This window comes from Dermacentor albipictus, chromosome 1, assembly GCF_038994185.2.
Source record: "Dermacentor albipictus isolate Rhodes 1998 colony chromosome 1, USDA_Dalb.pri_finalv2, whole genome shotgun sequence".
Taxonomy (NCBI): Eukaryota; Metazoa; Arthropoda; class Arachnida; order Ixodida; family Ixodidae; genus Dermacentor; species Dermacentor albipictus.
In genome coordinates, this window is record NC_091821.1 from 516045666 (window position 1) to 516068829 (window position 23164).

At 46.3% G+C, this 23164-nt stretch overlaps 1 protein-coding gene across 3 annotated transcripts in view; it reads left to right on the plus strand.

The window, feature by feature from the left end:
- The window catches only part of LOC135912446 (dual oxidase maturation factor 2-like), a 513017-nt gene that overhangs the window by 206272 nt on the left and 283581 nt on the right, over positions 1-23164 (plus strand). For all 3 annotated transcript variants that reach the window (XR_010567670.1, XR_011511602.1, XM_065444889.2), the window contains exon 2: positions 15442-15499. Coding sequence is in view for 1 of the 3 variants with exons in the window: in XM_065444889.2 (XP_065300961.1) it covers positions 15442-15499 (58 nt within the window). In the remaining 2 variants the exon portion in view is untranslated. The remainder of the gene's footprint in view (positions 1-15441; positions 15500-23164) is intronic.

Below are 23164 nucleotides of genomic sequence, written 5' to 3' on the forward strand. Positions count from 1 at the left end.
TGGACACCGGTGCTGATTACTCCGTCATGAGTGGACACATCGCCGCACAGTTGAAGAAGGTTAAGACTGCATGGGAAGGCCCTCAAATTCGCACCGCTGGAGGACACCTGATTACGCCGACTGGAATCTGCAGGGCAAGGATAACCATTCATGACCGGACTTACACTGCCACCTTCGTTATCGTCCAACAGTGTTCTCGAGACGTCATTCTCGGTATGGACATCCTGAACCAACACGGCGCAGTCATCGACCTGAAGTCGAAGTCAATAACGCTGTCGGAAGATAAAGCGATACCGCCGGAGAGCCCTCGTAGTCACCACGCCTTGAGTGTGCTCGAAGACCAAGTGAGCATCCCGCCCCGCTCCAGCATTGTTATTTCGGTCGGCACCGAAATACCCGCTGACGTAGAAGGTGTCATCGAAGGCGACCAACGCCTCCTGCTAGACCGTGAAATTTGCGTCGCAAGAGGGATCGCTCGACTGCATGGAGGGAAAACTGAAGTGTTGCTGACAAACTTCAGCCCGGAGTTCAAGCACATCAACAAGGGCACGACGATCGCATACATCGAGGAATTTCAGGGAACCAGCGATGCGTTTGTCCTCTCGGATTCTGTTGCATCTACCCCGACGACCGTAGTTCCCGAGCCAGACTTCGACATAAATCCAAGTCTCCCTGTGATTAAGAAGCAACAGCTCAGAAGTCTCCTACGACGATACAAAGACTGCTTTTCGACGTCATCGAGGATTCGACAAACCCCAGTCGCAAAGCATCGCATAATAACCGAAGAGTGCGCTCGACCACTACGCCAAAGCCCTTACCGAGTTTCGCCGCGAGAACGCGAAGCTATAAGAGAACAAGTCGACGAAATGCTGCGCGACGACATCATCCAGCCGTCGAAAAGCCCGTGGGCATCCCCTGTTGTCCTGGTGAAGAAAAAGGACGGAACCCTACGTTTCTGCGTCGATTATCGTCGTCTGAACAAGATCACGAAGAAGGACGTATACCCCCTTCCACGGATAGACGACGCATTGGATCGGCTCTGCAATGCTAAATACTTCTCATCGATGGACCTCAAGTCTGGCTACTGGCAAATAGAGGTCGACGAAAGGGATCGCGAAAAGACCGCCTTCATCACGCCAGACGGCCTCTACGAGTTCAAGGTTATGCCATTCGGACTGTGTTCGGCGCCTGCAACGTTCCAGCGCGTCATGGACACAGTATTAGCAGGACTGAAGTGGCAGACCTGTCTCGTTTACTTGGATGACGTCGTTGTATTCGCCGAAAATTTCGACGATCACCTTAGGCGGCTTGCCACAGTACTCGAGGCCATCAAGTCATCAGGGCTCACTCTGAAGCCAGAAAAATGCCGCTTCGCTTACGACGAGCTTCTGTTCCTAGGCCACGTCATCAGTAAATCCGGAGTACGCCCCGACCCGCAGAAAACAGCTGCCATCGCAAAGTTCCCGCAGCCCACCGACAAGAAGGCAGTGCGTAGATTCCTTGGCATGTGTGCCTACTACAGGCGCTTTGTCAAGGATTTTTCACGCATCGCCGAGCCGTTGACACGTCTAACTAAATGTGATGTTGAGTTCAAGTGGGAAACGCCGCAGGCCGACGCATTTGAAGAACTCAAACGACGTATGCAGTGGCCGCCGGTACATGCGCACTTCGACGAGTACGCCGATACAGAAATCCATACTGACGCCAGTAGCCTAGGCCTCGGTGCCGTTCTAGTCCAGAGGAAAAACGGAGTCGAACAGGTGATATCTTACGCTAGCCGGTCGCTGTCAAAAGCGGAAGGCAACTATTCTACGACCGAAAAGGAATGCCTCGCCATCGTTTGGGCTACAGCAAAATTTCGCCCTTATCTTTATGGCAGGCCATTCAAAGTCGTCAGTGACCATCACGCTTTGTGTTGGCTAGCGAGTATAAAGGATCCTTCAGGACGACTGGCGCGGTGGAGCCTCAGACTACAAGAATACGACATCACTGTAACCTACAAGTCCGGACGAAAACACTCCGATGCCGATTGCCTATCACGTGCCCCCATTGACCCGCCGCCGCAAGATGACGAAGATGACGACGCCTTCCTTGGCATGATAAGCGCAGAAGACTTCGCTGAGCAGCAATGGGCAGACCCGGAGCTAAAAGGCCTGGTGGAATATTTGCAAGGGCACACCGACGTTGTCCCCAGGGCATTTAAGCGCGGACTATCTTCCTTCACGCTTCATAACAATCTCCTCGTGAAGAACTTTTCACCAGTCCGCGCCAACTACCTTCTTGTTGTCCCGTCAGCACTTCGTCCAGAAGTATTGCACGCCCTACATGACGATCCGACAGCTGGACACCTAGGTTTTTCCCGGACACTCTCGAGGATACAACAAAAGTATTATTGGCCGCGCCTGACCGCCGATGTCGCCCATTATGTCAGAACATGCCGAGACTGTCAGCGACGTAAGACACCGCCGACAAGGCCAGCCGGATTACTACAGCCAACCGAACCTCCTTGCCGACCATTCCAGCAGATCGGGATGGACTTGCTGGGACCCTTTCCGACGTCAACAACCGGAAATAAGTGGATCGTCGTGGCGACAGACTACCTCACCCGCTTCGCTGAAACTAAAGCACTGCCGAAAGGTAGCGCAGCCGAAGTGGCGAAATTTTTTGTCGAAAACATCCTGCTTCGACATGGCGCCCCAGAAGTCCTCATCACCGACAGAGGAACGGCCTTTACAGCGGAGCTCACCCAAGCCATTCTGAAACAGTCAGACAAGGCACAGGAGGACAACGGCCTACCACCTGCAGACGAATGACCTTACGAAGCGGCTGAATAAGACCCTCGCCGACATGCTAGCGATGTACGTCGACGTCGAACACAAGACCTGGGATGCCGTCCTGCCGTACGTAACATTTGCTTACAACACGGCGGTGCAAGAAACAACACAGATCACGCCGTTTAAGCTGGTTTACGGCAGGAACCCGACGACGACGCTCGACGCCATGCTGCCCCACGTCACTGACGAAGAGAATGTTGACGTCGCTAGCTATCTCCAGCGCGCCGAAGAAGCCCGACACCTCGCCCGCCTGCGGATCAAGAACCAACAGAGGACCGACAGCCGACGCTACAACCTCCGACGACGCTTTGTTGAGTACCAGCCCGGCGACCGTGTTTGGGTTTGGACACCGATACGCCGATGGTGCAGCGGTGGCGTAGAGGTAGAACACCCGCCTCGCGTGCAAGAGGTCCGTGGTTCGAATCCCGGTGCCGGCAATTTTCCACCGGATTTATATTTAAAAAAAATCCGCGTGTTGATAAAATTGCACAAACAGGCCTGGAGTGTGGCCCTGATCCCGGTGACCAGAACCGGTAACGCACTCCCTCACCAGAGCAGGATTGGCCACCCTGGTGCAGTACTCGGCCACAACCTCCTATGAATACAACAATCAAACCCCGGCCCTCAGTCCCCAGCAGCTGCAAAGCAACTGACCACGGCGGCGGTCAGACCTGCGGCGCAGCAGAGGGTGCTAAGAATCACTGGCTTCCGGACAGGCCGCCATTGGAATATGAACCTGGCAACGTTTAACGCTAGAACGTTATCTAGTAAAGCTAGTCTAGCAGTGCTATTGGAGGAATTAGAGGGCAGTAAATGGGATATAATAGGGCTCAGTGAAGTTAGGAGGCCAAAAGAACCATATACAGTGCTAAAAAGCGGGCACGTCCTGTGCTACCGGGGCTTAGCGGAGAGAAGAGAACTGAGAGTCGGATTCCTGGTTAATAAGAATATAGCTGGTAACATACAGGAACTCTATAGCATTAATGAGCGGGTAGCAGGTCTTGTTGTGAAGCTTAATAAGAGGTACAAAATGAAGATTGTACAGGTCTACGCCCCTACATCGAATCATGATGACCAGGAAGTCGAAAGCTTCTATGAAGACGTCGAATCGGCTATCGGTAGAGTGAAAACTAAATACACTATACTAATGGGCGACTTTAATGCCAAGGTAGGCAAGAAGCAGGCTGGAGACAAGGCAGTGGGCGAATATGGCAGAGGCACTAGGAACAGCAGGGGAGAGATATTAGTAGTGTTTGCGGAACAGAATAATATGAGGATAATGAATACCTTCTTCCGCAAGCGGGATAGCCGAAAGTGGACGTGGAGGAGCCCGAACGGTGAGACTAGAAATGAAATAGACTTCATACTCTGCGCTAACCCTGGCATCATACAAGATGTGGACGTGCTCGGCAAGGTGCGCTGCAGTGACCACAGAATGGTAAGAACTCGAATTAGCCTAGACCTGAGGAGGGAACGGAAGAAACTGGTACATAAGAAGCCGATTAATGAGTTAGCGGTAAGAGGGAAAATAGAGGAATTCCAGATCAAGCTACACAACAGGTATTCAGCTTTAACTCAGGAAGAGGACCTTAGTGTTGAAGCAATGAACGACAATCTTGTGGGCATCATTAAGGATTGTGCAATGGAAGTCGGTGGTAACTCGGTTAGGCAAGATACCAGCAAACTATCGCAGGAGACGAAAGATCTGATCAAGAAACGCCAATGTATGAAAGCCTCTAACCCTACAGCTAGAATAGAACTGGCAGAACTTTCGAAGTTAATCAACAAGCGTAAGACAGCTGACATAAGGAAGTATAATATGGATAGAATTGAACATGCTCTCAGGAACGGAGGAAGCCTAAAAACAGTGAAGAAGAAACTAGGAATTGGCAAGAATCAGATGTATGCGTTAAGAGACAAAGCCGGCAATATCATTACTAATATGGATGAGATAGTTCAAGTGGCTGAGGAGTTCTATAGAGATTTATACAGTACCAGTGGCACCCACGACAATTATGGAAGAGAAAACAGTCTAGAGGAATTCGAAATCCCGAAGGTAACGCCGGAAGAAGTAAAGAAAGCCTTAGGAGATATTCAAAGGGGGTAGGCAGCTGGGGAGGATCAGGTAACAGCAGATTTGTTGAAGGATGGTGGACAGATTGTTCTAGAGAAACTGGCCACCCTGTATACGCAATGCCTCACGACCTCGAGCGTATCGGAATCTTGGAAGAACGCTAACATAATCCTAATCCATAAGAAAGGGGATGCCAAAGACTTGAAAAATTATAGACCGATCAGCTTACTGTCCGTTGCCAACAAAGTATTTACTATGGTTATTGCAAATAGAATCAGGAACACCTTAGACTTCTGTCAACCAAAGGACCAGGCAGGATTCCGTAAAGGCTACTCAACAATAGACCATATTCACACTATCAATCAAGTGATAGAGAAATGTGCAGAATATAACCAACCCTTATATGTAGCTTTAATTGATTACGAGAAAGCGTTTGATTCAGTCGAAACCTCAGCAGTCATGGAGGCATTACGGAATCAGGGTGTAGATGAGCCATATGTAAAAATACTGGAAGATATCTATAGCGGCTCCACAGCCACCGTAGTCCTCCATAAAGCAAGCAACAAAATCCCAATAAAGAAAGGCGTCAGGCAGGGATATACGATATCTCCAATGGTATTCAAGCGTGTTTACAGGAGGTATTCAGAGACCTGGATTGGGAAGAATTGGGGATAAATTTAATGGAGAATACCTTAGTAACTTGCGATTCGCTGATGATATTGCCTTGCTTAGTAACTCAGGGGACCAATTGCAATGCATGCTCACTGACCTGGAGAGGCAAAGCAGAAGAGTGGGTCTAAAAATTAATCTGCAGAAAACTAAAGTAATGTTTAACAGTCTCGGAAGAGAACAGCAATTTACAATAGGCAACGAGGCACTGGAAGTCGTAAGGGAATACATCTACTTAGGGCAGGTAGTGACGGCGGATCCGGATCATGAGACGGAAATAATCAGAAGAATAAGAATGGGCTGGGGTGCGTTTGGAAGGCATTCCCAAATCATGAACAGCAGGTTGCCATTATCCCTCAAGAGAAAGGTATATAATAGCTGTGTCTTACCAGTACTCACCTACGGGGCATAAACCTGGAGGCTTACGAAAAGGGTTCTACTCAAATTGAGGACGACACAACGAGCTATGGAAAGAAGAATGATAGGTGTAACGTTAAGGGATAAGAAAAGAGCAGATTGGGTGAGGGAACAAACGCGAGTTAATGACATCTTAGTTGAAATCAAGAAAAAGAAATGGGCATGGGCAGGACATGTAATGAGGAGGGAAGATAACCGATGGTCATTAAGGGTTACGGACTGGATCCCAAGGGAAGGGAAACGTAGCAGGGGGCGGCAGAAAGTTAGGTGGGCTGATGAGATTAAGAAGTTTGTTAAGAAGTCTGTCTGTCTGTCTGTCTGTCTGTCTGTCTGTCTGTCTGTCTGTCTGTCTGTCTGTCTGTCTGTCTGTCTGTCTGTCTGTCTGTCTGTCTGTCTGTCTGTCTGTCCAGTCCTGTCTGTCTGTCTGTGTGTCTGTCTGTCTGTCTGTCTGTCTGTCTGTCTGTCTGTCTGTCTGTCTGTCTGTCTGTCTGTCTGTCTGTCTGTCTGTCTGTCTGTCTGTCTGTCTGTCTGTCTGTCTGTCTGTCTGTCTGTCTGTCTGTCTGTCTGTCTGTCTGTCTGTCTGTCTGTCTGTCTGTCTGTCTGTCTGTCTGTCTGTCTGTCTGTCTGTCTGTCTGTCTGTCTGTCTGTCTGTCTGTCTGTCTGTCTGTCTGTCTGTCTGTCTGTCTGTCTGTCTGTCTGTCTGTCTGTCTGTCTGTCTGTCTGTCTGTCTGTCTGTCTGTCTGTCTCTCTGTCTGTCTGTACGCAATCGCTATATCTGTGACATGCGTGCATTAGACTGGCTGTTGGGAGGTTCAAATTCGCGCGAGTGACATGCAAGCGCCCAGTAGCTCTTGTTGATGTACAGCTGTTTGAAACGGAGCATGAATTGCTGAGGCTTTCTAGATTCAGAGAGCCACTTGCTTTACTGTCACGTTACGCGACCGAAAATCTTCAGCGGACAAGTTGGAAGGACGGAATTTAGAACGGGAGAAATCAGTTTGCTTTAGTTTGATCGAGGTGAATTTGGCAACAGTAGGCCGCGATTTCCTGGCGCTGCACTAATCTATAATCTGGGAGCATGGAAGAGGACTTCACCAGAAAAATCAGGTTCACATTTCTGGAAAGTGTCTCATATACGTTCTGTGTCACGTTGCCTGCGAGGCCATAAAGGATGAGCTTATCTTGACACAATCTACCCTCAGCTTCATCCAGGCGGGAGTCACCGTTTCATCTTCCGTGGCAACGCTGATGAGGCTATGCAAATTTGCACTATTTTCGAATGCTTCAACTGATAAGAAAAGAGATTAGAAAAAAATATTAGAAATTCGAATTAGTTCTCACAGGAGCTAACATTCCTATCAGCTCGGCATGACGAGCATCCAACTGAACTCGCAAATACAGCAACAACGTCATCGCCGAGCTTTGAACCAAGGTTAATTTTCAAGTCTGGTGATATAAATAATAGCTTAGCACCATACACGCATTCGGTGGCCAAGTCAAACAAAACCAGTGAGCCTAAGAGGAGCAGCAGAAAACGACTGACAGAACGTCTCGCGCTAAAGTATCGACTGAGTGGCACAACGACGCACGAGGGCTAGCGCCACTGAAGCCAGACTGCCATGCCTTTTAGTCGTGTCAGCAATGGTGTCGTTAACCATGATAGCCGCCCGTAAAGCCAAAGGAAAGCAAACTGTCGGTCATTCGGTACGAGGAACCGTCGTCAACCTGATCCGTGGTAAACAAGGTTGATGTCATATTTACGATGGCAGCTGTGGCACCAGGAGCGAAAAAAGAATCTATTAATACAAATGAATGGTAAGGCGACAGTATGTGTTACACTCCTATCCAAGCACTGAACAGTACAAATCAATGCGCCAGGCCATCATGACGTTGAAGTAATTCTGCAGCCCTGCGCGGAACGCTAAATCCCATAAAATATTTTAAATACAAGCACGCGTTAAGGTGTAAACGTAATTTATCGCAGAAATCAAGGGACACTAAAGTGGTCTCATCAACGGACAAGTAGGCCGAGCTCGAGCATCAACAACAGTTTTATTTTACGTGTATCCCGGGTGTTCGTATTTGTCACTGCGAACAACCAACGGGGAAAAGGGAGTCACCCTGGAACCCTAACGTAACGACAATATTGTCGGGTCATAGTGCGGTTTCTGGTCGTGTAACTGTTTCGCGGTCTCAGAGCCATTGGTCAGTAGATGGCTGGAAGGGCTCAATGACGTAATTGACATGGGACGTCTCACGTAGAACCCGCTGAGGGCCATCATACTTAGCCAGTGGTCTTGTGTAAAGGCGGGGAGTGGAGACGGCAACGCAAAGGCATGCCAATGTGCCAAGTGAATGTCACGACGAAGAGGAGGTATGGTCGTGATAGTGCTTCTAGCGGGCCTGTTATTTGCTGGTAAGCGTGCGCGCGAGCTCGGGGCATCCCTCAGCAAAGGTTATGTTAGAAAGAGTTGCGCGTACATAAGGATGAAAACAGGAGAAAAAAGAAACGAAGTAGACTTAAAGAACGCGAACCAGTCTTAGTCATAGTCGGCGTTCGTCCTTTTCTACGCGAAACGCTTGTCGAGAAGAAGTTCTTCAGGAGCATCATCGCAGAGGGCAACTTCAGGTAAAGTCGTAGATTCGAAGGCTTCAGGGAGATAGGAGTGGATTGTGTCTACAAAGTAGGAAGGCTGATGGCCGTAAAGAAAGAGGAATGGGGGGAATCTTGTTGTAGACTGAGTGGCGCTGTTGTAAGCGTAGGTAACGAAGGGTAATATCTGGCAGCAATTGGTATGGTCAGCGGACACGTACACGTCAAGCATTTCGCCTAGTTTTCGGTTAAAGCTCTTAGTCATTCTGTTAGTTTGGCGATGATATGCACTGATAGTGCGATGAACAATGTTGCATTCACGTAGAAGAGTTTCTATGGCTTCGCAGAAGAAGGAACATTCGCGATCCGTTAGTAGCTCACCAGTTGCACTTTGTGGAAGAGTGAAGTTATGAAGATTGTACTAGGCAGCTTCACGTGGTGTCACAGACGGAAGCGCTGAAGTTACGGCGTAGCGCGTGAGGTGGTCCACAGCGACGATGACCCAGCGGTTTTCATTTGGAGCACTCGGAAAGGGTCTGTCCAAATGTATTTCGATGCGGCTGAAAGGCCAGGTGTGACTACACTGTAAACGGAAGTAACTCCGAGGTGGGAGTATACTGCTTGTCCTATAGCGACCCCCCGGTTCGGAGTTTTTTTTGCTCCGTATGATCGTAGTAGAATTTTCACTCCGTACGAGCGGAATTTTCGCGTGGAATTATTGGAGTTTTTTTCTGTCTTTTTTTATTTTTTGCTTTGCTATTGACGGAGTTTTTTCGAGGTGCAACGGGAGTATGAAAAGAGCCATCGCGTGAGTTTGCGCGAACATGTTTACATGCAGAGGCTGCTGGTCAAATTTCGAAATATGCACACGAGACCGCGTCGAATTCGACGAAACAAGTCAATGAAAGCACATATATCATGACATACATAAACATTTCAGAAACGCCCAATGCAGAAGTTTGAAAGACATCACACGTACACGCGATACTCAAGAAGCAACGGTGCCAGTATATATAGCCACGATATTGTGTGCCTCGAAACCGCCTAGGGAGCAGCTGTGCTGTTTTCAGAATTGCGACTCACATGCTCGTTCATACGAGATCTCTCTCTCTGAAATTAACAGAATACTTTAAGCAACACAAAACTGTTAATTCAAAATAGTGAGAGAAAAAAAGTTAATGGCGTAATTTTTCAAAATTATCATGCCATTCTGTGAGTGCTGAAGCGACTTCGCACACTGCCGGCGTTCGCGGCCAAAAAGTAGTGCGTTAGTTACAGTAAGGAAGAAAAATGTAAGTGCATGTGTTGCATAGCAAAATTAAATTTTTGCGATATAGTGGTAGCGTAGCAAGAAATTATTACGTTTGAGCATGACCCGCAGCAGCCGAAATAACACCGAGAAATGCACAGTCATACATTTTATACACCGCACTACTTGCTGTGCGTCCGAGCACTCTGTCTCGGTTGCGAAAAGGAGCTACATCGCTGATCTGTCGAGTGAATCCCTAAACTCGGAGCCAGCAGGCATGCGTTTAAATCAGTGTCTCGGATAGAGCGTAATGTTAATGCAATATAGGAAGCAATGACGTGACCAAAACATATATGCGCGATAACAATTCGATTCACATCGCTCAATAAGAAGCTTTATTTTCAGTACGCATACTTATGTCCTACCGTTTTTCTTCGGGCGAGGATATCCGTTCACAGATACATAAAAACAGTTGCTTGCACTCCGGTCTTTCTCACTGGCAACACACCACCGCAACGAACTTGGGTTACGCCATTCATGCGCGACTAGCACGGATGTCGTCGCTCGAACAGTGACTACTGTTGCCATTGCTACGCGGTCCTTTCAAACACTACACTGGACGTTGTCAGCATGTACTCAAAAGAACATAGAAGTCGCATTTCACATACTGAAGAACACAAGACAGGGTGACGCAGAACGAAAACACAGCCAGAACGTGAGCCGACATCACGAGCCAGTGAGCAGCTTCGAGGTATATCTAAGCCTTTTTCCGCACTTGAAAACGTGGTTCTTGCAATCATCGTTGTCAGCAACGCGATCACAGCTAATGTACTTGATGCTAAGATACAGTGAGCTTCAGGCATGCCTATAACACTTTCTGGAAGGAAATACGGGAAACAAATTGACGAAACGCTGTCACGGAACGACACTTCACAGACGTAAACAAACCGTCAGCCATGAGCACTGCCCGCTCCGACGAACGCGCCCGGTCGCTGGCGAGGCGCACAGCCTCATGGGAAGCGCCACGTGACCAACCTGTATCGACGGAGGGGAGTATTTTAAAACTCCCTGTCGGAGTTTCACGGGAGAACAAGATTTTTAAGCGGAGTAAAATCGCGTCATGTCGCCTTAATACTCCCGCAGCTAGCCAGCGGAGTGAAACGAGGGGATGGCGCTGTTTTGCTCCCATACATCGGAGTAAATATTTTAGTGGGGAGGTTTTAGGGCACATCACCTCTTAAAAACTCCCAGGTGGGTTTATTTTCGTTTACAGTGTAGGTAATGTTTGGAGTAGCCCGGTTGTCGCGTAAGGTGGGCTCTTGCAGCGTTTGAACTTGTAGCACAAGTGGACGTACTGCTGGACGAAGCTGCATATTCCGCGCCAGTAGTGCCGAAGCCGCAAGCGTGAGTAGGTCATTGATACTCCGGCATGTACGCATTGCGGGTCCACATGAAAGGAGGTACAGATGTCAGAACGTAGACGACGAGTAATCCCCAGCAACCATTTGCGGCCAACAGATAAGTAATTGCGGTGATACAGAAGCCCACCGCGGGTGGTAAAGTGATGAGCCGCGCGTCGAAGCGTGTGGGTGGTGGTACGTGGAGACATTTTAGACCGGAACTTTGCGACAGAGGCTATGCAAGGACGCTGACTCTGCTCGGTTGGCATGCCGCAACATGTAAACGACAAATAATCGTTGCTTAGGATAGACGCAGCACCAGGCTCACGGGGCAGTTGAGAGCGGGAAAGGGCGTCGGCGTCTGCATGTTTACGTCCGAACTGGTAGACGCCACGAATATCATAGTCTTGGAGACGTAGCGACCAATGGGCCAGACAAGCAGTTGGATCTTGAGGGAAGACCACCAGCACAGGGCATGATGATTAGTCACAACGTCCAATAGTCGGCCGTGGACAAATAGTCGAAATTTTGTGATCACCCAAACGATGGCAAGGCATTCTTTCTCCGTAATAGAATACTTCGTTTCCGCTTTAGTGAGGGTACGGCTGTAGTGAAAAAGAAAGCAGTACTCGTCGAAGTTAGACTTGCGTTGGGCAAGAACAGCGCCGAGACCAACGCCGCTACCGTCCGGGCGGATTTCGGTAGGAGCGCTCGGGTTGAAATGGCGCAGAAGAGCACATACAGTCACATGTCATTAGTTATAGCATAGGCTGGAGGCAGAGTTCGGGTACGGAGTTCGAGGGTGAAGAGGAAAACAAGTACCTCCACCAGACGCAAGCGCACGTTGGGCATAATCGTGATTTAATGCAAGGATCAAGTGACACGAAGCGGTCCCATTAGTCGCCAAGAAGGCCAAGCGGGGAGAATCAAGAATATACCTCTTTTACGTGTTTTCCTGGCTTCCATATTCATCACTACATAGGTATTTTTGACGCCGTTCTTGGGCCTCTGCTTCATCACCTTAAATAAGGTCCTTTGAAAAGTATTTCATCATTCTTTGATGCGAGCGAGCGCGTCATCACTGTTATCTGTAATAAGTAGTGGCTTCTGGATGTTGTTTCCCACTTGTCTGTGGCTGTTTGTTCCGTCTAAGCGCTGAATCTTTCGATATTGCAAGTGAGAACTTCATTAGAATTGGCTGGTCTCTGTTTATTTTAAATAACTTTTTGTGAGAACACGCAACTGCCGCGATGCGTGACTACAAGTTACGTGACAAGTCACTCCACTGCTGATTGCCAGCAGCCGTAACCTGACAGAAGTGCTGCTTTCGTTCATGCGTCTGCCGTGATGTCGCAGCGTGGCGGCCTCTTTCCGTTCGTTACCATTCATCTTGTCTTGCGGCAGCTGTTCATTGCTTGCTTTGATGCAGGTAACTCTGCAGGGTTCTTTAGACAAGCGCGGTAGTGGCGTACTTCATATGAAGCGATACAATAGCGCGCATTCTGGGAGCCTATGGCGGATTGATTGGTCTGACTCAACGTTCCACAGCAGCAGAGGTACCACCGTAGACGATGCCATTAATTAATTTACCCACTGGGGCTGCCTAACGGGAAGCTTTATTTCCGCAATTTAAATAATGACATACCAGAAAATTTTATTTTCTCCAGCATTTGCTGTAGTGAAGCGGATGGATTGTTATTTCGTGTAATAAGAAATGTTCACATTACCTCACGTCAGAGGGCTCCCGGACTAAGGAGCCTTCCCTTCTTAGGGTGATACCGGGCCTAGCTTGGGTCACTTTTTGAATAATAAACCTTTCTCTCTCTCTCTCTCTCTCTCTTTCACATTAACTCATTGCCGGAAGCAGATTTTTGTTATGCCACTTACTCTTTTTCTCTTTCTTTAGGGCAGGGGCGTGGTATGAATCGAAAATGATATATAAAAATCAACTGTAAAGTATGCTTCTAAGTAGCCGAGCTACTCATGCCACATAATTATGAAAGCTGATGAGCAAAACGCGAGCAAAGTGAAAGCAGGAGCCAACGTTTCGACAAGTGGACTTGTCTTTTTCAAGGCGACGTATGCTAAAGCTCTAAAGATTCTAAAGCTTCCTTTGGAACGTTTATCCCTATTGGTTGCAATGTCTTGAACTTATGGATAAGGTATGATTCTCTGAATTTTCTTTCTCGTTCAAAACGGAAATTTGACTTTAAGATGTAGAGTTTAAGTTCATCAAATTTATGACCTGGTTGGTTGAAATGCTCGGCGACGGCTTTGGGAAGCTTTAGCTGTATCCACGCGATGTCCGTTTATTCAGACATTCTTTGGTTGTCCTGTTTCACTGATGTATTGTTTCTTACAGAAGGAACAATAAAGCATATAAATCCCATCCGAACTTGTACAAGTGAAGCTAAATTTGACTTGATGTGTATAACTATTTGCGGTGCTTTTAATTTTAATGTCACTTTGAAGGTTGCTGCAAGTTTTGCACCAGGGGCGACAACATGCTTTATTACGGGGAATGCTGTTGGCTGACTTTTGCGTGCACTAACATGTCTTCAAAGTTCCTGTTTCGGCGATAGGTAACCCTAGGTACACCTGGGAACGTTTTTCTCAGACGTCCGTTACTTGGTAATATTGGATGGTATGATTGGTTTATGTTTGGGAGTGCATTAGAATATCTTAATATAAAGGCCGGCGGTCTTTCAGATTCTAGTGTGCGCTGTTTCTTCGCCATTTCCGACTGTCTCTCCAATCTTGACGCGGCATCATAATAGCAAATTGTTATACACACGAAGTCAAATCTAGCTTCACTTGTACAAGTTCGGATGGGATTTACATGCTTTAATGTTCCTTCTGTACGAAACAATATATCGGTGAAACAGGAAGACCAATGAATGCCTGATTAAACGGACATTGCGCGGATACAGCTAAAGCTTCCCAAAGCCGTCGCCGAGCATTTCAACCGACCAGGTCACAAATTTAATGAACTTAAACTCTACATCCTACAGTAGAATTTCTGTTTTGCACAAGAAAGAAAATACAGAGAATCATACCTTATCCATAAGTTCAAGGCATTGCAACCAATAGGCATGAACGTTTCAAAGGGAGCTTTAGAATCTATTCGCTATGCTAAATTTTAAGCTATAGGCAACAACACTTAGTTTGGTTCCTTGACGTACCCCCTCCCTCCTTTTTTTAATTTTTTTCCCTTTCCTTTGCATTTTTTTTCAGCCGGTGTGTCAGACGCCGTTGACACATCGGCTGACACGCGTGCGTTGACACCTGGTTGACAGAGGGGGGTGGGGGGCCCAGGCTTCGTGCACAGCATTCCTTTACGCTCAGTTCGACACGCTAGGACACCTTCCCTCGTTTCCGTACCGTGCCGCCTTACACCCTCTCCCATTTAGAAGAACCGTACCTATCTATATTGTGGCAAGGAAAGGATACGTCGCCTTGAAGAAGACAAGTCCACTTGTCGAAATGTTGGCTCCTCTTCTCACCTTGTTCTCGTTTTGCTCATCGTCTTGAATTTCCATCTCCCGCATTCCCCGCGTTTTCCCATAATTATGAACGACTCATCTGGAACCGCTACAGCGTAGAAAGTAGACGCGTGGTACGGCGTTTTTTAAAGCGTTCTTAATTTGTGAGCAGCACGTTTGCGAAAACACCGTTATCAATACAACAATTTCATGTAAACCGACTACCAATCGTTATATTTCACATGATGTTACAGTGCTATACTGAGTGGTAATACTTGATTGTGTTCAAGAGCAATGGAGTTGAAGAACAGTCGTGATTTTTTTAAATAACGTCTTTCTGCAATCAAAAAATTTCCTTCGTACGTATAGTAGAATATAGATTTTTTTTCTCTCAAATACGAAATTTTCGGTGAAATGTTTCCAGCGTTTTTGTAAAAAGACTATTGCGGCATTCGATATTGCCTTTGGATTTCGGCATTGGAAATCGGATATATTCGCACAGGAACAAAATTTTTCATTAGCGCGCTACCCATTGCACGAGCGAATGTTCACGCCCGCCATAGAACGCGGGTCCTCTGTTGCCGCTACGGCGAAACGATCACAAAATAGCAACTCTTAGAAAATGGCTATAAAGCAGGTGTTGCATAGCCACTTGTCTTCGATGATGTCCTACTAAAAAAAAAAAGACGGAGAAACTGAATTGCTTCCTCTTCTTTTTCGCAGAAATTATCAACCTTCATCAGCGTCACAATAAGCCTGCTTGTTGGAGCTGTCGTACTAAGTGAGTACCAAACATTGTTTTTGCTCTACTGTTTTAACCAACCTCTCTGGAATATATTTTCTTGCAGAATAACTAAATAATTTGGAAGCAAGCATTAAAGAAGCACCTGCGTGGTAAAATGTAATAGCAGCATGGTTTTGGCTTCATTTTGGCCTGTTTAAAAAGTGATTTATAAAATGCTTACTAACTTGCCTCGCTACCCGGAAGCACTGAAGAGGCCACCAGTTGGATACATTGGAAAATACGGGCTACGCTGTGTGTAACTTGGGCCTAAAATTGCAACGTTGTAGGTCAGTTCATTGAAAATAATTACTGAATACGGGTTTTTTAAGAATTTTTTGCATTATACGCGGTGTTTAGTTTGGTCTTGACGCTTTCTTCGGTCGAATCGAGTTGTTGATGCGTCGTTGGAAAAGGAGGAGCGTGTTTTATGCGGCGGCGGCGGACCCACCTGCGCGTCGAGCCGCTGTGCCGAACGCCTCGCAGCGGCGGTGCCACGGCGACGGCTGCCTGACGCGCCGGGCGACACAGTGGCCTGGAGGCAGTAGCTCGAACAAGTCCAGCTTGCATAATGAAACCTGGCAGCGCTCGAACCGATGCATGAATGGGAGATCACGCTAAATAAAGTTTTTCGTCATCACGCTAGCGAGAGCGAATGTGCGAAAATTGCGCCTATTAGTTGCATTCTACGCCTTTATACTTAGACATGCTGTTTCACACGTGACCCGCGTGCCGTGAGTAACGAGTGACATCAGACAGCAGCCGCTTCAGACAGGAATATTTTCAGAAAATGTAAAAAAATGCAGTGTACCCGTTTAAACGCTGGTAACATGTAAGCAGATACACCGGGATTACGGGCGCACATTCATTTCCATGGAAATAGCTTCCAGAAATAGCTTCGTGATTTGAGAGATCCTTCAGTAAGATTAGACCCTTTTCGTCAGACTCAAAAACCCATAAACACTTCTTGCTTAGCACGCTTAAGCGTTCGAGGCAGTTCAGTCAGCTGAGGTGAAAAGGCCTGTCCGTTCAATCACAGACATTTTCCTGTCCAGTCACTTCGGCTTCTCAGACTTGCTTGCGATTTGAAGGGAACGTGATAGGTGCGTGTTGGGTGACTGCGGCGAAAAGAAGCCATGCTCTCTCAGCTTCAAGGGTTATGGGGCCCTAACACGTCAAACTATTCAAATACGTTTTTATTCCGATCTCCTGACGCCAAATTTGCGTAACCGCCGACGCAAGCATCGGGCCGTGACCCGCAGGGTTGTCTGAACAGACCAATCAAATGCTCTCCTCGTTCAAAGGAGGTCGCTTTTGTTTGCTTGAAAAACGAATAACATTGCCTACACTGATGCGGCTTGTGTTATGTAATTGGCTGACAAGTGGTGAGGATCACGGTCAAGTGGAGAGGGATTCGATTAGGCCTAGCCACTGCACTGAAAATTGATAACCCGATGAAGAGGGGGGTGCCGGCGACTGTGATTGGTCTGCTTCCCCTTACTTAGCCTGCGGTGGCTGGTCAAAAATCGCGACGGCATGCAACGGAAGCTTAAATATGACGCTACTACGGATCCTCAGCAAAGAACAGTTGGCAGGACGAGGTCGTAAACGTGCCGAAAGTTCTCGAAAACGTTGCACGTCACGCATAAAGGTTTATTATACGCAACTAAACCCACGCTCTCCGGCAGGTGCAAGTAGCCATTGCCTGAGCGATCGGCGGCAGATATCTTTTATTCCTTTCGGAACGGGACAGCCTGCGGCTATTCAGAAGAAAATTCAGTTTTGTTCGGCATATTAATGCATCTTTAACGCGTACACGTCACTTTGACGCGGTGATTTTTCGCGGTTTTTTGACGTCGTGTGACAGGCAGGTGAAGTGGGTGCAACCCGAAAAATTTTGACCAATAGACGACAGCTAATGGCGAAAAGTGTCGAATGAGAAATAACTATTTTTCTTTTCTACGGTGAAATCACGCATAATAAGTGTCTACACGTCATATCATATGGGGAGCTATCGCGGATTTCAGGACGTCGCGTGACAGACAGGCGAAGTGGGGGTGGTCCAAAAAAGTTTTTGACCAATCGCGGAGGACTGATTGCAGAATTAGAAAATTTTGGAATAGCTTTACGTTATAGCGCCCATGTTGTGGAAGAGAAAATCTTACTTAAGGCAACCGCTTTGCCGCTGCACTCTACGGAGTAAATGTTAGAGCAGTTTGGAACCTTATGCGTTAAAGAATGGCCTGCATTAACTTTTATGGTTTGAACGCTTCGTTAAATTAAATGCTCAAAAATATTTTACAGTGCAAGAAGCAGACATTCAGTGCCACACAGAATCAACGACTACGACAACACCCGATTTTAAGGGGTATGCCGAAAAGCCTGCACTGTAAATTGTAGGAGCACTTTAAATTGAGGTACTCGAATTCATGGTGGTAAATGGCGCAAGGGAAACACGTACGTGGGGGAAAGCAGGGACATGACACAGCTCCTCGTCTAGTCGTTTTTTTTCCCCCGTGAAAGTGTTTCCCTTGCGTTGTTTGGCCGCGAGAAATTGTCCGAATAATTGACGGGGTGCAGCGCAGACACAACCCGTGTGTAATAGCACCAGTCCCCCCGAGAGGTAACAGTGGTTTTCAAAATCGTGATGAACCTTACAAAAAGAGCATACATCATTAATTTCTTCTTTGTGTAAGAAACGCATTTCTAACCATGATTCTTGAACATGTTCTGCCAGATTGCAGCCTATGGGTTATCAGATCATGAAATGATTGTCATGCTTAAAGCTATGCTTATTATGATATAAGTGAAGCTGAAATCTGTCCAACATTTATAAGTCTAAAAAACAGCAAGGCGTCCGGTATAGAGAACTTGCAGGTAAAATCGATAAAATGCTTTTTTAATACATTACGTCTGTGCTCCCTTAAATATTTATTCTTGGTGTCCAATTAGGTCAATTTCCTCATGCAATGAAAAGACCGAAGGTAGCTGTTAATTACAGATTTGACAATAAAGACAAGGCGAAAAATCGCACGCGAATATCTGTAATACCATTTCTTTTTTTCAAAATGCTTAGAAAAGATGTTTTCTCGATTAACCATCTTCTTTAAAGAATAAATATACATTCCGACTCCCAGTTTGGTTTTAGGAAATCGCATTCTACCTAAATAGCCTTGCAAAGTGTCAAAGGAAGCGTGTTACAGAACATTGAAAATAAGCACATCACTCTAGGTATTTTAATCGGTTATAGTAAGGCCTTCGATTCACTCAACCGTAGTCTACTCATACAAAAACTCTCACGTTACACAGTTCGTGCTAGACAGCTCGAATTGTTCCGTTCATATTTATCCAACAGGGCTGAATGTGTGTGTATCGGTAATTACCATTCATGTCTCCTTTTTAGAAAATGTGGTATGCCCAAGGCAGTATTTAGGGTCCTGTTTTGTAAACGTATACATAAACAATATTGTCAGTAATAATACAAGCTCAAACTTTATTATATATGCGGATGACACCGCTATGTTGCTGTCTGGCCCTGATGAACGTGATCTAGCGTCAAGATGTAATCACGTCCTTGAGAAACTAGTATTTTGGCCCCATTCTCTGTGTCTTAACATTAAACCAACTAAAGAAATGTACTTTTCTCTGTGCCCAAAATGATTTACGGAGGAAAGGATAGATACTCTAACAGACACAGAATTGAAATTATCCTTGAGGACAAATTCCATTGCGTTGCACTTAACTCGCATCTCACTTGGAATTCCCACATTGACAATTTGCGTGAAAAAACGTTCGATGGGTACAACAGGAGCGCTCTCGCGTTGGCATGCCATTCTTCCATTGCAAGCAAAATAAGTTTATTCCGGACAATTTTCTTCACATAATAAGTATTGCAGTTTGGTATGGTTACTACACAAGAACTGTTATTTATTTATTTACTTATTTATTTATTTATTTACTTACTATCAGGGCCGTTGAGGCGTTCCAGATAGGAATGGTAAACATTTATACAAATAAAAAAAAAGGAGACTTTTAACATAGGTGATGAAGAAGCCCAGATTTGAAAGCTTCACGCTCAAGAATGGAGACGATGCAGGCGGGCAGGTGGTTCAAGTATTTATTTGTTAATATTTCAGTACATCTATTGCAAAATAGTTATTCGCAACATCGCAAATGATGATTAGTTATCTTCGACCGAACATTATTTCCAGTCGTACAACATTATGAAAGTACAGCACATGTACAAATTGCGTGTTTTGCGCTCATTATGTGTGCCCACATTTAAGCATTTCATTACCTCACTTGCACTGGTTCAAAAGTGTATTAATATTCGCACACATAGCACTGATGTATGGCTGATACCACGTTCCCGCACTTTTTTTACACATTACAATACTTTAACCACAACCTTCCTTTAGTCCGTCGGAGGTACAAAGATATAGCGACGCCCATATTACCATTAGTACGCAAAATATATTTTAATAAAATATTTTTGTTCGTATTTAGTTATCTTCTTGGGACATGGGCAAACCTATCCTGGTAATATTGGTGCTTCACCTCGCAGTGTTTTATAGAGGGAGTAATTTCACCTTGAATTGTACAATGTTTAATGTTTATCTAAGGTATTTCTGTTGATCTGTCGTTTTATAACTGTCTTACATAGTGATACGCTTCCTACACTCTCTGCATCAACATTAAGGCAAGAATTTTGGCAATACACTCACTCAGGTATCTATTATTGCATACTTTAGAATTCCTACACGTTTACCCTCTTTGTGTCATCATATGTTCTCAGCATTTCTGATGATTTGTTATATTTAATACATACTTACATGTATTTATTCACGCCTTGGCATGGAGATCAAAGTCGGGCACCACATGTGCATGAAGTAAAAAAAAAATAGCCACTGCCTTGTATCTGGGCCTCTGTCAAGCTGCTGACCGCATCTTTTAGCCTTGGGGCACTATAACGTAAAACTATTTGAAACTTTTCTATTCCAATTCTGCAATCAGCCCTCCGCGATTAATGAAAAACGTTTTTGGACCTCCCCCACTTCACCTGTCTGTCACGCGGCGTCACGAAAACCACGATAGGTCCCCACCTGATAAGACGTGTACAAACTGGTTATGCATAATTTGACCCAACAAATCGACTGCCTTTTCAACATTAGCCCTCGGCTATTGGTCAAAAGTTTTCTGGCTGCACCTGCTTCACCTGCCTGTCATGTGAAGTCACAAAACCCCAAAAGCTCACCGTGTCAAAGTGACGTGCACGCGTTAAAGATGCATTAGTATGCCGAACAAAACTGAATTTTCTTCTGAATAGCCGCAGGGTGCCCCGTTCCTAAAGGAGTAAAAGATGGTTGCCGTCGATCGTTCAGGCAGTGGCGACTCGCACCTGCCGGAGAGCATGGGTTTATTTACGTGTAATAAAACTTCTTTCGTGACCGTGTAACGTTTTCGAACACTTTCGGCACGTTTACGACCTCGTTCTGCCAACTCTTCTTTGCTGAGTATCTGTTTTAGCGTCATTTTTAAGCTTCCGTTGCATGCCGCCGCGATTGTCGACGAGCCACTGTAAGCTAAGCCAGGGAAAGATGACCAATCATAGACGCCGGCACCACCCTCTTCATCCGGTTATCGATTTTCAGTGCAGTGGCTCGGCCCCATAGAATCCCTCTCCACTTGAGCGTGCTACTCGCCTCTTGTAAGCCAATTAGATAAGACAAGTTGCTGAGTGCACAGTAAAATAATTTACACCCTTGATGGTGAGAATTGCGAATCATAACACCCTTGAAGGGTGTTTTCATTCAAGAAACATCCCATCATCATGACTTTTTGCGAAGCATAGGGCAGTTCTAAATGCCATAACACCCTTTTACCCACCGAAAGGGTGCACTGACTAAGAATATTGGGGGTGGGTGCAAGGGTGTTTTTGTTTGTTTTTACCACATTCACAAACATACAATTGCACGAAGAGACGGCGTGTCCCACGGCACTAAAAACCAGTGGCGGATCCAGAAATGGGCCCTGCCTTACCCCAAGCCCTTCCCCCCCGAGACATGTCGGGCTTTCAAAGCCGACAAAACTCCTGAAGAGAGTCCCCCTCCGTTTCACTGTCTGTTTTGATAAGCCATTTTAAATATGTCCTGGGAAAAACCTGTTGCTGAAGCACTACTATATATTATGTCACAGTGTTCTAGGTGGCACACAGTTCCCAAATGTCGTCACGCACAAATTCCGCGGAATCCAAAAGCGCGCACCTACTTTTTCTAGTACTGAATACTTAACCAAAAGAAAAATGTTCAAAATGTTTTCAGCAAGGCAGAACTAGTGCAGCTCTTGCTTTTGGGACGCCAGGAATCTAGCAAAATGAATAGGCCACGTGACAGCATGCAGCTGGACGCGCCACAATTGCTCTAAAGCAGTGCGGTCGTCTAGGTTTCTTTCAAGCATGACAAAACAGGCAGAAAAGGGTGCGACGAACCATACGCGGACAAAAGATACGCCGATTCGAGAAGCTTTGACCCCACCTGACCTTCTTTCGCCGAATCAATAACCCCAATTCGTTCTGCTTCTCTCAAGTTTATAAACAAGGTAGGTTCGTTGGCAAACTTGAGCCTTCTCAACCACCACAATGCTTTGCTCAAGCAGCATCTGCAGAAAGAGCCGTGCAAAACGCTCATGGCTTCGCGTCTGCGTCAATTTACGAAGCTGGCTGTACAAAAAGAAACTATTAAGTTTGTAGTTGTATAGTAAAGGAACGTTCTACTGGCTTACAAACAGCTGCCTGAACGGAGTGCTCAAAAAGAAAGGGAGAATAATCTAAGAAAGTATAGAGAACCAACGTACAACTTGCGATGCATAAAGTATTTACAACACCGACTAACGACGGTATTTACTGAAATATTTCCCCTCCCAAATTGGAGACAGTATTATTGCATGCATGAATAGGATATCAAGCCAATCATTGTAGATATAACGAGATTCCAGAAATTGGCGGGGCATTTGCAGACCAATCTTTGTTCACGGAACAGTGGTGAGGCATTTTTCAAGTGTGCGCGCTACTGCCCACCTGCCAAGTACGTTCGCGATGTCTTGGCATATGTAGACCTGCGCGAGACTCACCCGTCTCCCCTCGCGAGACGGGTAGGACAGGTGCACATGCTGAATACGGGAAAGAAATACTTTGCAGAATGAAATTGAATTTTGTCAAAACACCAGAGCTCTGGATTGCAGGTTACAGCGTGCACAGGGGCGCTCTGCCAGATTTTAAAGCGAAGCTTTCTATGCCTCCTCCCTCACTTTTTCCAATTCTGCTGCTGCTGCTGTCACTGGCTTGCCAGCCGCGTTGGTGGGTGGTTTGAGAGCGTGCATAATGAACATGAGAGGGACGCGGTGAAGGCGTGTGCGAGTCCTTTTAGCGAGAACTTCGTGGGCATCGCTACAATACTCTTTGGACCTCTTTGTCCGTCACAATGCCCACTGAAACACCCTGGCCATCGACACAATGCCCTCTGGAAGACTAATTACGCGTTAGCCCCCTTCTGCCCACCCCCACCCACCGCAAAAGTAGTGCAGAAGGTGCAGCACTTACTTTTTTGTACTCACATGCAACAGCGCAGAGGAGAGACAGTATGGTACTAAGGGGAGACAAGAGAATGC